The following is a 12,192-nucleotide window of genomic DNA, read 5'->3' on the forward strand; positions in this document are numbered from 1 at the left end:
ACAGGTGCACTGAAGAGGCAACAGCAAGACAACCGCCAAAAAGGGAAAAGGGAATGGTTTTGCAGGTAGTAGCCACAGATAGTTGCTCTCTCCTTATACTTCCTGACTGATTGCTCTCTAGTTTTGTGTTGTGCTAGTGTCCTTGTCACTACTGGTAGCATAAGGCGGTACCTGCATCCCATTCAGGTTGCACAGGTAGTCCAGTTCTTCAGTCCAGCCAAACACACAACTGAGTCACATTATGAGTTGCCGTGAGGAAAGCAAGTGGGATCAGCCTGTGATTTCAGTTTCTTTTACCAGCCCTCAGTCGATTGGTGATTTTGGTTTCCATTGACCGTTATTACGTCATTTTGTTCTCAATTAATTATACAATGTACAGCAAAGACTTGGAACTTTGATGTGTGATTTAATTGTTCCCTTAATTTTTTTTGAGCAGTGTATTTAGTGAAACTGAAAATGAAATAAGGAGAATACACCTTGATGTTCAAAGTATATGGGTGCCTTTGAAATGCTAATTAAGTGTTAACATTCTCTAGATTTAAACTAACTATAATCTTGTTCATGTCAGTTTTATTACTTGTTTTTTCACATTTGATATTTTTTGAACAGCTGTTTTTGGTCCAAATTGATATTTTTTCTCCACTGCAAACTATGGCAACTTGCTCAGAACTTTATCTAAAGTTAATTGTATTTTTATTCACACTATAAATGCTTTGTTCAGTAAAAATAAAAAAAGGTACCTCATCATAATTGGCAGACATCTAGCTAGCATGTGTTCACCTCTGACCTTGCTCAAAGAGTTGTACAGACTACATCTGGTTGAAGACTCAACAGTTTGTCAGCCCACAGCGCTGACACATAGTAACAGTCCTCTGTGTGTGTGTGTGTGTGTGTGTGTGTGTGCATAGGCGTTCCAGAGGCAAGCAGAGACTGACATCAGGAGTTGCTGTTTAACAGAAATCAAGCAGACAGAGGAGAAATACACTGAGACCCTGGAGTCTATAGAGAAGGTACTGACTCACTGACTAACAGGGCTTGTTTTTGTCACTTTATAATGACACTGTGGTTCAAAATACAATGCTCTTCTATATGATACACATACAATTTAAAGAGTTTTGATTTTAAATACACATAGTTTGAAAGCAATCTTGGGTGTGTAGCCCAAGTCTAGATCATAGACTGTATAAAAGAAGTTGACATAGACACCGTGTCGTCACCCACTGGTTTGTAGACTATGGTTTTGAAGACTTGAGTTTGAAAATTTGTGCTGTCACCATCTTGTTTTTTTTGGAACCAGATGTGACCATATTTGGACAAGAGGGTTAAGCTAGCTAGCTTAGTTAGTAAGCTGCATCTGTAATTCACGTTAACTGTGATATTAATTGGGATGCTAATTTTGGCTTGCAAAAAACAGGCTTAATTGTACCACCGACTCCTTAGAGTGTCTTTTAGTACAACTAGAAAGAATGCAGGTTTAGGACACTTAGGCACTGGCTTCACGGAGATTGCCGCTTGAGTTAGATTTGTTGGTAAATCTTACAAATGATGTTACTTACATAAGTGGTTCCCAACCATTTTAGGTGACGATAAAACAAAGTGATTTTCTATTCTGAACATGTCAGAGTGTATTGTTTCAATAACTGTTAAAATGTTAAAACTAGTTAATTAGTATTATAATAATTTCAGTATTGGAAATAGTACAAATCCAATACCCAATAATAATAACCAATAGATATGATCAAAAACTGAATTATTCTTTGATCTCTGAGTTGATGTGGGGCAAAAATGAAAGTAAAGTTAACTTTCTTTGGGTGAAAATAGTCCCACCCCATTGATTTTACGCAATCAATTTGGCCTCCTTCTCACTTGCAATTTGAGACTGTAATGACTTGGTTTTTGTGTACAAGGGATAAGGGAAACATATATATTGTGTAACATATCTGTACTCCCAGAGAGAGATGAGTGAAAGAATACATTTTTATTTTTCAATTAATAGCGGCCGCTGTTTAGAACAAACTGCACCAAAAAACCAAAACCATGAGAAAGCCCCTTTTTGTCGTGGATGTTTTCCACCTTACCCTGCATTTTTGCAGGACCGTGGGAGGCCTGCCTGTCCCTAAATCCCAGCCACAGCTACTTGTCTTCTCCCTCTTGTACGTTCACGTCTGGAAAAAGACCTCACCAGATTTCCCAGTGGGGTATCTCAGTAGATGACTTTCGATATGAAGTGGATGGTGGAGTTTAGTTTGTGCTCGCCCACTCCTTTGAGATGTAGAGGTGACTATGCGGCGGGAGTTTCTGTGAGGAAATCATTAAATTGCAAACTCTGAAAATGAGATTATTGTTGTGACCCAGACAGACCTCCTTGTTTTTGCTGACTGCAGCTCTTTGCAACTCGGCCCCATAATATAATAGCCTCTCGCAAAATGACTTTCCCACTCCCGCTCTAGAGGCGACGAGCTTCATTCTCTTGCATTCTCTCTCTCTCTGCTGCAGCACTTTATGACGCCCCTCACCATGTTTTTATCTATGGCTGAGATGGAAAAGCTGTTTGTGAATATCCCGGTAAGTCATTGTCTTTACTTTACACTTTGCAGTGCAATAATCCAACTGGGTGGTCAACGGGGTCACAAAACTGTTCATTAAAGGGCCTTTTTTACTAAAGACGTTTTGACATGTCACATTAGGAAAAGCACATGTGGAATAAAATCAATAATGAGTGAATGCCACATTGTTATTGCTGTTTTTATTTTCCAAACTATAACACAGCTGTTTATACATCATTATAATGTGTGTTAAATACATTACAGCCATGTAAGCGGCTCCATGTAAGCCATGAGACTCTACTTAGGCACTTTGAGCAAAATGCTAACGTCAGCATGCTAACATGCTCAAAATTACAATGCTAACATGTTGATGGTGAGCAGGTATTTTTTACATTTTTTTTAGTTTTGTTTTAAACGTGTTTAGTTTCTAATTAAAGTTGAAGTGAGATGATTAATCATTGTATTGATAAACAGCAACATAACCCTGCTTTTCTTCATCACGTGTTAATAAACAGAAAATATTTGGATTTTACACTGTCATCACAGAAATTTGATGGAGATCAACTTTAAAGGATCTTTGCTGGTGTGTTTCAGGAACTGGTTAAAGTTCATAAATGTTTACTGTTGGAAATCCAAGACTCAGTCCACCACAGAAGTGCCCAGAACCTTTACCAGATCTTCATCACTTTCAAAGAGAGGTACACTATGAACTTTGTAACCTCTCCTTCCTCTCTATTTATTCTCTTCTAGTGTTTACACACACCCTTAATTAATTTTAATAAATCATGTGCATATAAGACTTGATAAGCTGTTATACAGTATCTTAGACACAATTGCTGTAAGTCAACAAATAATATCAGGCTTCTTTGTTCACATTTAGATTCATGTGCAATGTCCAATTTAGAAATAATGACCTCAGTCCTTTTGCCTTTTCTTCATGTGTTCTTATGTCCCAGATTGTTGATCTATGGGAAATACTGCAGCCATGTGGAAACAGCCATCGCCACTCTGGATCACATCTGCAAAGACAGAGAGGACTTACGCATGAAGCTAGAGGTAAAACGTTTTTAGTGTCTGTAAATGGTTATTTAGAGCCAATGTTCATTTGTCAAAATAGTCAGAGAATGCCCTCATGTGTATGCCTGAGGCATTGCAGGTGACAACACCACTGCTGACAGCATGTAAATTGTTCTGATAAGCTCTAATAGCTTGCCCCTTAAGAGTCATACTTTCACTGTTCTCAATTCTAGAAAGTGAAAAAAAAAGTTACATTAAGTTCTTTTTTACTAAGAGCAGCTGGAATTTATATAAAGAATACATTTTATAGGTGTCTGTTTATAATTGATAATCTATTGATTTCCTTTCTTTGTTGTCTTCTTGCAGGAATGTTCAAAGAGAGCCAACTATGGCAAGTTCACGCTGAGAGATCTGCTAGTGGTTCCTATGCAGCGAGTGTTGAAGTATCACCTCCTCCTGCAGGTACAGTACTCCAACCTATCATATTAGTGTTTTACTGTAGTCACAAAGTTGTCATGTCAATTGATGTAAAGCCATGACCTTCTAATTAGTGCTGTGAATGTTGGGAAACCAGTTCAGTGGCTTGAGTTTTCTACACAAAAGTTTAAAAACTGTTCCATCTGTTCTTCTGTGAATATGCAGCGGATGTTTTATATATAGTACTGTAACTTTATGTATACATCATTTCGAGCAAACTGAAAAAATCAGACAATAATTTATTTATTTTTATAGAGTAGAGCATATACTTCTTTAAGGCAATTCATCTTTTAGTTATATATGTTAGGATGGCACATGTAGACTTTCAATGAAAAAAGGCACAAAAAGTGTTCTATATTATATTCACTATATATTCTATAGTGATTATCACTTAAGATTTGTAAATTTCTTTGGGCACTTGTGTCATTTTGGTTTATGGCAGCTTGATACTTTTTAGATTGACTAATTCAGAGTCAGACTGGTAGCTACGGTTAAGAATTAAGAAGGATTCCATGCTTATGTGGTGCAGTTTAGAAGGTGCTAAACGAAAACAAAAATGAATGAATAGAAAGTTGGTTAAAATTAACCAAAATGATCATTGACTCAAGATTAATATACTGTAGATATGCTGATGTCATCATGCCCTGGTTTTGCTTCACGTTCTTGGTGAAAACATAAATATTACCTTCTCAATAACATTGGAAAACAACGTACACTGTTTTGAAGTATCAAATAGCCACGGGTACCTGCTGCAACAAAGTGCATAAGTAGCAGGGGAAAGTAACATTTACTCAAGTACTACACTTAAGTATAATCTTCACGTACTTCTACTTTTTTTGAATGTTTCTATTTTACAATACTTGTTTTGTATTATATTAAAATATTATACTATTTATTCCACTCCATTTATCTGATCTTGTCTTTAGTAGTTATTTTGCAGGTTAATATTTTACATACGCAACATTTGATCAGCAATAAAATATGATGTTTATAGTTTACAACACAATATAAAGTAGTTAAAGTAAACTACACGACAAGCTGCAACATTAAAATGATGCATACATGTTATTGCATGAAAAACAATAATCCAATAATTATATATAACTATATAAAAATAATATAATTGCTTTTGATACTTTGAGTATAGTTCGCAGATCATACTTCTGTACTTTTCACTTAAGTAAAATTCTGAAAACAGGACTTTGACTCATAATGGAGTATTTTTTCTTTCACTTAAACCTACATTGTGGAATTTTAGTCTCCCTCTCCAGACAGTGAAAGTAATCACACAACACTGTCGACGCACTTATGAGGTGTAGGCTCTGCCTCTGCCATACTCAGTTGCTGCTGTTGCTATAGCTGCTCCCCCCTTTAGCCCTGGCAAACCAATCATTGCACAAAACACTTTCAAGTGAAGTTAAAAGTCTTAACTGACGTTATAGATGACTATGAGTAAGTGACACAGCACCATCAGGGAATTCTTGATTCATCAAATGCTCCATCTTTGCCAATCAGACTTAATGAGCGAGAGGCCTCACAGTCACTAGGTGGTGCTGTTGATCATGTTTCCTTCTCATCCCCTGCTTTCGTCCTTCAGGCTCTGAGACTCCTGCGGTCTATTTCAGTTACTTCTTTATGCCTCTCCAGTCTGAAATGACCCACACATAATTGTCATCTGATCGAGACAATCAAGAAGGAAGAGAGAGAAAATAGATAAAGTGAAGGGAGCACTGAGAGAGAGAGAGAGAGCGGCAGACAAACAACTAAAGAGAGACAGAAAGAGAGGTGAAGTATTTTTAAAGCGGTGAGAATCTGAAGCTAAAGCTGAAGTGAGGCTGTGGACAACGAGAAGTTACTAACGTGCCACTGGAAATGGAAACATTCATATATATATTATTACATATATTACATGTAATATAGTAGCAGATGTAAATTATGTGTATGTATGTCAGTATACGTTTGTGTGTGTGTGTGTGTGTGTGTGTGTGTGTGTGTGGGGGAGCATAGCCTTTTAGTCTAATACACACACTATACGTGCATACCAAAGGATAAGTCAAACAGGTTCAAGGTGGTCTGTGTATAATGTACACGTGGGTTTGCTTAATGAAAAAGAAGCAGAAGCATTCCTCCTGCTGAAAAGATGTGTGTGTATGTACGTGTTTGTGTGGGAGTGGAGGTGAGAGGGGCACCACTACCTCCTCGCTGCTTACTCACATAGAGGCTTTTTGGTCTAAATTTGTTTTATTTTACTATTTCATTGTAATGTTTGACCTCAGGGGAGCAGGATGGTCTGATTTGTTTTATTTTGTTTGAGGCTTCACAATTCAAGAGTCCAATACTCAGATAACTAAATTAAAGTTGTTGAGGTTGAATTGGTCCTTTTCATATCAAAAGTCCAACTTTTGAGCTGCCAAGGAGAAGCAATTTAGCCTTCAGGTGAGAGACCGGAAGCCCAGAACTCTTAAATGGTTGACTGGAAATACAAAGATTAATAAATAAAAATTTTTAAATTACTTTCTGTAAATTTCTGATTGGAAGTAAATGTTAATTCTGTAAGTTCAATGGAATCGAAATGTCAACAATGACTATTCAGTAGTAGTTACAATTAGGTATTTAGTTGCTTATAAAATTGAATTGATTGAATTATTTCGACCTTTCTTTGCCATAGATGTTTGGTTTGCAGTATAGTATGTACTGTATATTTTACCTGTAAAATGCATTTAATACAAGTATCAGAGAGCGTATTTCCTTCACTAATGAATGACAGACCCATTATCTGCATGTCCAATCATAAATGACTCCAGAACAATTTACCATAACAATATACATGCCTGTTTTGTCAGAAATGAGCGGATTCCATCAGGGTTCTCTCTTAAAAAAGTCCTAAATGAGGCTCTCTGAAAGGCTATGATCTAAGCCCCCCTCTCACCAAGAGAAAAAAAAGCCCTGGAGGAACAAAGTGATTGCGTTGTGTCAACCTGGGCCGATATCCCTGTGGAACAGGCAGGTAATAGCCAGCTGCACCAAATAAAGCATCCACTGGGTTACTTTCCCACATGGTGACAGCCAAAATCTGTACAACTAATGTCTTGTCACTTCCTCTCGCTCCCTGAGTTCCTCTCTCTTGCTTTTTATTTCTCTCCCTCTTTTTTTGTCATCAATCTTTCTCTCTTTCTTCCTCACTGCCTCTGCTCATCATCCCACCCACCTATGCCCCCCTCCAACACCCCACAAACATGATTCCCTGAATGAGTATGGTCCTGGCTATCAGTGCGACCACTCCCTTCCTATGTATCTCTGTGGATGGCGTGGAGGTGGGAGCAAGGCTTGATAAATGGGACTCTGCCGTCTTGCTACCGATAATAATGCCCAGGTTGAGCTTGACTGACACCAGGGATTTGAGCAGTGCCGAGCAGACATATATATCTCCCTTAGTGGCTCAGTGTGTGTGTGTATCTGTGTGTGTATGTGGACATAGTTTGTATGGGCCTGTACAAAAGACATGCATGGAATCTTCCCTTATCCTCCACTGCTGAGGTCTAGATGTCTTGTTTACGCTGCAACCAGGCACTGGCAAGCAATTTCAGATTCACACACACACACACACACACACACACACACTATCTGATTTATTTCAGGACAGGATTCTTTTTGCAGTAACCTTTTTTTCATTTCATATCTAGAGTCAAAGCATTACTTTCTCATGTGTGGGATGTGGCCATAGTGTGTGTTAGCAGCATGATAACCATGTTCATGATTTTCTTTGAGGCTGTTAATCATAAAATGATTAACTGTCCTCTTTCCAGTTCCTACTTTTGGGCATACAGTTATAATTTGTATATAATTTTATATATATATATATATATATATATATAATATGATTAGCTTGTCACAAGCGCTTCAAATCAGTTAAACAATATGAAAAAGCTTTTCAAAGGACACTTGCTTACTTATATTTTGTGTGTGTGTGTGTGTGATTTGCTTCTGTCCAATAGGAGCTGGTAAAGCACACACATGATGCCACTGACAAGAGTAATCTGCGAATGGCTTTGGATGCCATGAAGGTACATCACCGGTTTATCAAGTTTATTTCATTTCAATGCAGTCTTATCTTGTTAAAGTCAGGGGTGGGGGAAACCTTATTACCCTATTTATTAAGAGTTTAGCATTACAAAACACATCTAATTTGCTTCAATAGGACTGTGTGTGTGTGTGTAGTTTCATCTAACAGCTTCTAACATTGGACAAATATTGTGTTCATATACAGGACCATACAGGACCCCGTCAAGTATAATAAGAAGCTAATTGAGTAATGGTCTTTTAGGGCCTTTAAAAGGAATACATTATTGTTTTTGGATTGTTGGTTAACTTACTTATGAAGTTATTCATTAATTTAGGATTATTTTATCCTAAACCATAATAACCAGCATCTTTAGCATTTGTGTTAAATGAATATTTTCCCTCTTCCTAGTGAAATGTTCTCAGCCTGCTATGAAAGCTTGTGTCGGCTCACAAACTAACATGGTCCTGTCTGAAAAGAGACTATAAGATATTGCACTTCATTGCAAGTCCACAACTTTTGACTACCCATAAATAAATGAGTCTTCCACTGATTGCAGCATTTATAAGTCCTGCTCATCAAAGGCTGTTCACTTTAAAGCTTAGAGTCCTGTCCTTCGCCAAGTCAAGTTTATTTATATAGCCCTATCCCACCTGTGTGAAAAACAATTAAAATAGTACCATGGATGGAGCAAAATTAAAAGGAGATGCTTTTTTATTTCCTGGTTTGTTCACAGGACTTGGCTCAGTATGTTAACGAAGTCAAGAGAGACAACGAGACGTTGCGAGAAATAGATCAGTATCAGAAATCCATCGAAAACCTGGTAAGCTGCCTGTTTTTTCAAAATAACAAGAGGCTGACCACGCAACTTCTCAACGCTTTGGGAATTCTTGATTCCAACCCATCTTTCTTTTTCTCTTCTTCTGCAGAATCAGCCTCTGAGTAACTATGGAAGACCAAAAGGTGACGGGGAGGTACGGGTGGCCTCGGTGGACAAACGAGCTAAACAGGACAGGTGAGATGACACGCTGGTTGACAAAAACACTGACAGACTGATTGCAACTAGAATCAGGTACAATGGTTGGAGAACTGCCAGGGTGCATATTACTTTAAGCCTAAGTGCTTTTAGAAACTGTCTTGTAAGTGAAAAACTAAAGTGAAGTAATCAGTCAATATCTACAACTACTAAAAAAGAACAACCAACCTGTTAAAATCTCACCAGTATATTTAACTACTTTTGCACAGTCTTGTGTGTCACGTACCATTGTATCTTGTATGAAACAACTTTTTCAACACAAATTACATTGTTTGGCATGCCGTTCTTAACTAGTATTACGTTCGCTCGTCACCTACCTTGAGGACTACTGTGTATTAAAACAGGTTGCTTGAGCTTGAGGCAGTCCATATCAGCGAAGCTTTCACAGGGACTGTAGGTGCAGACATTCCTGAATCGCAGAATATCCCCAAAATTTCCCAAAAACAAATTATTAAAAGTCCAGTTTCATGTAACACAGAGTTCTGAGAAAGAGGCATATAATGTATAATAATTCATATTTATTGCTATTATTGTATTAGAAAAAATGCATATTGTAGAATTTCCCAAAGTGCAGTGGGCAGAGTAGCATGAAAACAGCAACTGGTGCGTCAAGTTTGTATTCAGCTACTTTGACATGGCGCTCTTTGAACCACAGGCACATCTTCCTGTTCGATGCGGCGGTGATTGTATGTAAGCGGCGAGGAGACAACTATGAGATGAAAGAAGTGATCGACCTGCACCTCTTCAAGATCACCAACAATCCCACGTCGGACAAGGAGAACCGAAAGGTCTGTGCGCGCGTGGGAATGTGGTTTCTATTGAGACACGGCCCTGTTGAGTTGACTCTTTCTCTCCATGCTGAAATGCAGAGAATATATGAATTTCAGATCACAAGATCAAGAAAACGTTTGGGGGGGAGTCGATAGCCGCCACCAATAGACTTCTTTTTGCTGCAGACATTTTGACTTGAAAGCAAGGATTTTCATAGACTTGACTTTGTTTTATTTTGTTATATTTAGTGGTCTTTAAGCCATTGATTGCAGCCCCTATTAATTCAAGAAAGGTTTAGTATTTGAGTGATTATCAGCAGTGTTTATTACACACATAGACCCCAGACAGGAAAATCAAGGAATTTATGTATGACATCAAATACAATACAGTATTTGATCAGAAGAATAGCAGAAATGCTGGACATGGAACATGTAACTGTTCTGATTTTGTTAGGGAGAGCCTTGGACATCCATTGTGTTGTTCAACATGGTCAGGTTTGAACCCCCCACCAGAGCAGGTCTCCCAGGTGAATTCAAGTTTAAACTTGGCCGTCACATTGGAAAAGATATTGGCACATCTTTTAGTCATTTCATCTTTTTCTCATTTCTTTTCTGTTTTTTATTTTTATTATTTGGCAGCAACCCATCTCTTTTTGAACATTTCCCTTTCGATTCAAAGAGAGTACCTCATTTCCACTTTTGGCAAGGCCACAGTGATGGTGTTTGACGTCAGACATGCAGAAACATAGATTTAGATCAAGCTCAACCCAAAAAGAATCACAATTATAGCTCATATTTGCACAAAATATTGAAACAGATTTTTCCACTTCTTTATTGAGCTGCACACAAAAATGAGACCTGCCATCAGTCAAAACATGGGTTTTGAATTTTAATCCAATGAAAAAATGTCCCAGTGATTCTGACAGCCAAATAGTTTATTTCTACAGTTAAAACTTCTTAGTCCAGATCCATCACAGCTGAGAGGAAAGTGTGAATCACACGTCCAATTTGATTGTTTTACCTTAACAAGGAAGATTCAATTTCTTGGGAGTGATGGGTGGCGTCACTTTGAATCCACATGGATTCAATTCAGTGACTTAAAAGGAAAAATGTGTCTTGAGCGTTTAGCTTTTAATTTTACGGTGTGTTATCACCATTTTCAGAAAGCAATAACCCACTTTAAGCTGTGATTTACGGTGATTTTATAACAGCTAAAACTGCTTTTGATGATACTTTATATTCACCCAGGGCTGTAAGCCACGTCCATCCTAACAGGGTTTGAACAATGTAGTGAGCATATTCTGCTTCCTACTTTCACTCTCTCTCTCTCTGTTGCTGTAAAAGTGAAAAATAATAGAACGTACTTCTTAACATGCTGTAAATGAAAAAGAACAAAACAAGCATCTCATATAACAACCAATCAGCTATAATGGAGGCAAGTCTTGCACTGTTTAGTCCATTATTGCCTCTTTATGACTGAGTCAGCAAAGCTCAGAAACCATGTTGGACTCGTGACAAACCAATTAACAGCGCTACTTCAGCATAATGAGCAGCCGTAACAATTTATCAGATAAATGCAGGTTCATAAAATCAACTAAAAATGGATTTAATTCTCTTCTTGACTGTATTTTGTAAGCACCTGTACCAGCCTCTACACCCCACTGCTGCCTGTCGTGCTCTGAATCCCCCGATGTGCTGCTAAATTTAACTTGGTGCAAAAATCTTTCCAGCTCATAACGCAAAACAATCAACAGAAAAGAGTCTTAAATAATTTGGTACATGCTTGTTCCAGCACATGTTTTACATTGTCTTGTTCGTTTACCAGCATAATGCTGAAACAGTGTCAGACTAGAGCAGCCTGCCTCGTCCCAGATGGTGTTATCATTAAACCTTCGCTTTGGGCCTGACTACACACACACATACACACACAGTGAATACTAAGTGCCAAGTGGTGAAAAATATTGCCAATCATAATAGGGAATGATATCTAAGGCGTGCCAGGAAACAATGATTTGGGCAATAATGATGTTGTAAATAGCAGACATTAGTAGGCTTAGACCCATATGGCCTTATATAGTTCTTTTTTATGTAATGAAACTTTCAGCTACCTCAGTGTCATTCATTTCTAGCATGATGGATATGATGCAGTTTCTTTGATTACATATTTATTATGGAATTGCCGAAGATGACACTGTGTGAGGAAAGCAGCGGTAAGAACCTTCATCGTGGGAGTCATCTGGTGGTAAAACCAAAAAACCCCTGAAGTCTAATTGTTTCTAAAGTGTT

General features: G+C 37.9%; 1 protein-coding gene across 2 annotated transcripts in view; it reads left to right on the top strand.

The window, feature by feature from the left end:
- LOC119907141 (guanine nucleotide exchange factor VAV3) overlaps window positions 1–12,192 on the top strand; it is a 99,399-nt gene that overhangs the window by 51,561 nt on the left and 35,646 nt on the right. For both annotated transcript variants that reach the window (XM_038724765.1, XM_038724773.1), the window contains exons 6-14: window positions 909–1,010; window positions 2,497–2,565; window positions 3,141–3,244; window positions 3,503–3,602; window positions 3,930–4,025; window positions 8,036–8,104; window positions 8,837–8,923; window positions 9,030–9,115; window positions 9,792–9,924. In XM_038724765.1, the coding sequence (XP_038580693.1) occupies window positions 909–1,010; window positions 2,497–2,565; window positions 3,141–3,244; window positions 3,503–3,602; window positions 3,930–4,025; window positions 8,036–8,104; window positions 8,837–8,923; window positions 9,030–9,115; window positions 9,792–9,924 (846 nt within the window). The remainder of the gene's footprint in view (window positions 1–908; window positions 1,011–2,496; window positions 2,566–3,140; window positions 3,245–3,502; window positions 3,603–3,929; window positions 4,026–8,035; window positions 8,105–8,836; window positions 8,924–9,029; window positions 9,116–9,791; window positions 9,925–12,192) is intronic.

Source organism: Micropterus salmoides, unplaced genomic scaffold, assembly GCF_014851395.1.
Source record: "Micropterus salmoides isolate LMB-PRFRI ecotype aquatic unplaced genomic scaffold, ASM1485139v1 Ms_hic_scaffold_1, whole genome shotgun sequence".
Classification (NCBI taxonomy): Eukaryota; Metazoa; Chordata; class Actinopteri; order Centrarchiformes; family Centrarchidae; genus Micropterus; species Micropterus salmoides.